The sequence below is a fragment of the Talpa europaea genome, assembly GCF_964194135.1.
Source record: "Talpa europaea genome assembly, chromosome: 15".
Classification (NCBI taxonomy): Eukaryota; Metazoa; Chordata; class Mammalia; order Eulipotyphla; family Talpidae; genus Talpa; species Talpa europaea.
The window spans coordinates 48,290,145-48,292,845 of record NC_140083.1 but is presented as its reverse complement, the minus strand read 5'-3'; the positions used below and the strand labels follow the sequence as shown (position 1 = coordinate 48,292,845).

The window sequence follows — 2,701 nt, the reverse complement described above, 5'->3', positions numbered from 1 at the left end:
ATAAAAAAGGAATTATTAATATTCCTTAGTGCCCACAAAGCTGTTGAGATAAAGAGTTTATATGTGAAAACACTAATTTGTTATTGTTAATTGTCTGTAGGAAAACCTCATGTGAAGAAGCACATTGGACAGGGTATCTCAGGAGATCTCCATAGTAGGGAGACCTGGATAGTTCTCATTAGGAGATAGGAGTAAAATGGGTGACCTTTTCTCAGTCACAAGACCACCCTGTGGTGAGTAGACTCAGAAGCTACTGCAGGGGAGTCCCACAAGCTAGATAAAATGGAGAAGTTTACTTTCTGTAAGCAAGAGAGAGCAGTTACTAAAGGAAGGGTCAAAATATACTGGGCAGGAAAAATAACAGAGGCACACACACACACACACACACACAATTTCCCTTGGAGAAATTATCTGACCCACATCCCTTCCTTTGAATGGGGCTGACCATTAATAACGTTAAAACTAGAGCTTAGTCTTCTTCTGAATCGTATATTAAGATGCTGGCACATACATATCTTTCAATAGCTGTCATGACAGTCAAAAATAATTATGATTAATTTCCAGTTACCATATATCTTGTTCTGAGTAGCTTAGCTTTTTCTGGTCCTGTTTCTCTGTTCTGTTCACTACACAAAAGAGTTAATGTATCTTCTTAAGATTCTTCTCATGGCTGTCTTCACCTCCTTGTTCTGCAGACTGTAGATGAGAGGATTGAGCATGGGAGTGACCACAGTGTACTGCAAGGGGAAGATAACTTCTAGGGAGGAGCCTGAGGTTGGCAAAAGATAGCTGAGGAAGCCAGAGCCATAGAACAGGATCACAGTAGTGAGGTGGGAGGAGCAGGTGGAGAAAGCCTTGCTTCTGCCAGAAGTGGAGCTGATACTCATAATGGTGGAGACAATGCGGATATAAGAGAAGACGATCAAGATGAAAGTTCCAAAGAAATGCAAGACAGAGGAGCATAGGAGGAGTATGAAGTTGATGGAGGTGTCAGAGCAAGACAGAGGGAAGAGAGAAGAGAGTTCACAGCTGAAGTGGGGAATAATTTGGTCTTCACAGTAATCTAAGTTGACAGCCAGGAGTATATTGATGAGAGCATCAACAAAAGCAAGGAACCAAGAGCCCCATACCAGCCTGACACAGAGCTGATTGCTTATCACCTGGCTATAGAGCAGCGGGGAGCTGATGGCTACATAGCGGTCATAGGCCATCACAGCTAGCAGACAAGCTTCAGTGCCCCCAGTGGCAAACACAAAGAAGGCTTGAGCCAGGCAGCTCTCTACTAAGATGGTTTTGCTTTTAGAGAGTAGATTCTCCAGCATCTTAGGTACTGTGACAGACGAGTGGCAGAGGTCCAGGAAAGATAGTTGTCCCAAAAAGAAGTACATGGGTGTGTGAAGATGGGAATCAGATCTGATCACCAGCAGCATCACCAGGTTTCCCATCAAGGTCAGAAGGTAAATCACCAGAAACAACATGAAGAGAAGAATTTGGGCCTGAGGGTCAGCAGACAGCCCAAGGAGGATGAACTCACTGAACATGCTGTGGTTTCCCATAGTGATAAAGAGATTTACCCTGGGAACCCAAGACAGAAGAGATATCAAAACTCTCTTTGTGACTTCCAGTTACCCTAGAGCCTTAGCCTCTTACTCCTATACATCATGTTATGACTATACTAAAAACTATATTTATCTATTTTTAATCATGGTGATAATTTTAATATTCTTGTACAACAGTCCACTACATGGCATTACATATCATTCCCTATGTAATTTTGTGATTCATTTTATATACTCATTGGGAATAGAGAGATAATTTGTTAATTCAACAGAGTAAGAAGTTAATAGCAGAAGTGAAATCCTTGATGAAGGAAAAATGAATGAGATCCAGAGCACAAGTGGAATTTTGTTCGCAGGTGGAAGAAGGGGACCTTTATCTATTAAGCGGGGAAGGTAAAGAAAGTGGGGACTGGAGGCAGCTAAGCAGATTGATAGATTTTATAGTGGACTATGAGAGACTTTACAACTAATTGCTACAACATATTTGGTGAAATGTGAAGTGACATCATGAACAGAGTCCTTATTTATCAACCAATCAGCCTTTCTATTTATCCCTCTATATAGCTATCTTTCTTTGTGTGTGTGTATTTTCAGTGAGATGGTGGTGAGGGATTTTGATGATCTAAGAACATAAAATTTAGGCACCACAAATGAAGGACTAATTTACTGAGGAAATACAGTAGGATCAACTGGTGATACATTTGCCCATTTGAGATACGATATACAATTATCTCTAGTAGTATTTAGCTGATGAAGCAAATGTGTGAAGCAGACAGATATCTGATTTTAAACATTTCCCCTCCCCCCTCCAGTAAACATGCAGTAACAAAGGAAAAAGAGTCAATGAAGTAAAGCATGCTCGCAAAGTGAATGAATTACAGAAACAAGGCTGGGCAAGGAATTACATGGGAAACATGCAGATGATTGTGGCTTCTGTAGGGATATTAGGGTAAGGAAGTTATAAGTTTTGTAGATCGTGGTTAGCCGGAAGAATCTTGAATTTCAAATTTTGCAGGTATTGTAAGTGTTGATGGTGATAAGATGATGGTTGTTATTGTGGGAGTAGGTGACTACTGAGCTGGAAGACCCAGTCTCTGCCATGGAAGAAGACAAAGTCTCAGGAACTAAATTAGCATGGTTAA

General features: G+C 40.8%; 1 protein-coding gene across 1 annotated transcript; it reads right to left on the bottom strand.

Annotated features, from left to right (window-relative positions):
* Positions 1 to 626: 626 nt before the first annotated feature.
* On the bottom strand, positions 627 to 1,556 carry LOC311185371 (olfactory receptor 8S1-like; the record flags this gene model as incomplete). Its single annotated transcript, XM_084256003.1, has 1 exon — positions 627 to 1,556. The coding sequence occupies one exon, from the start codon at positions 1,554 to 1,556 to the stop codon at positions 627 to 629; it is 930 nt and encodes a 309-aa protein (XP_084112129.1).
* Positions 1,557 to 2,701: the final 1,145 nt, after the last annotated feature.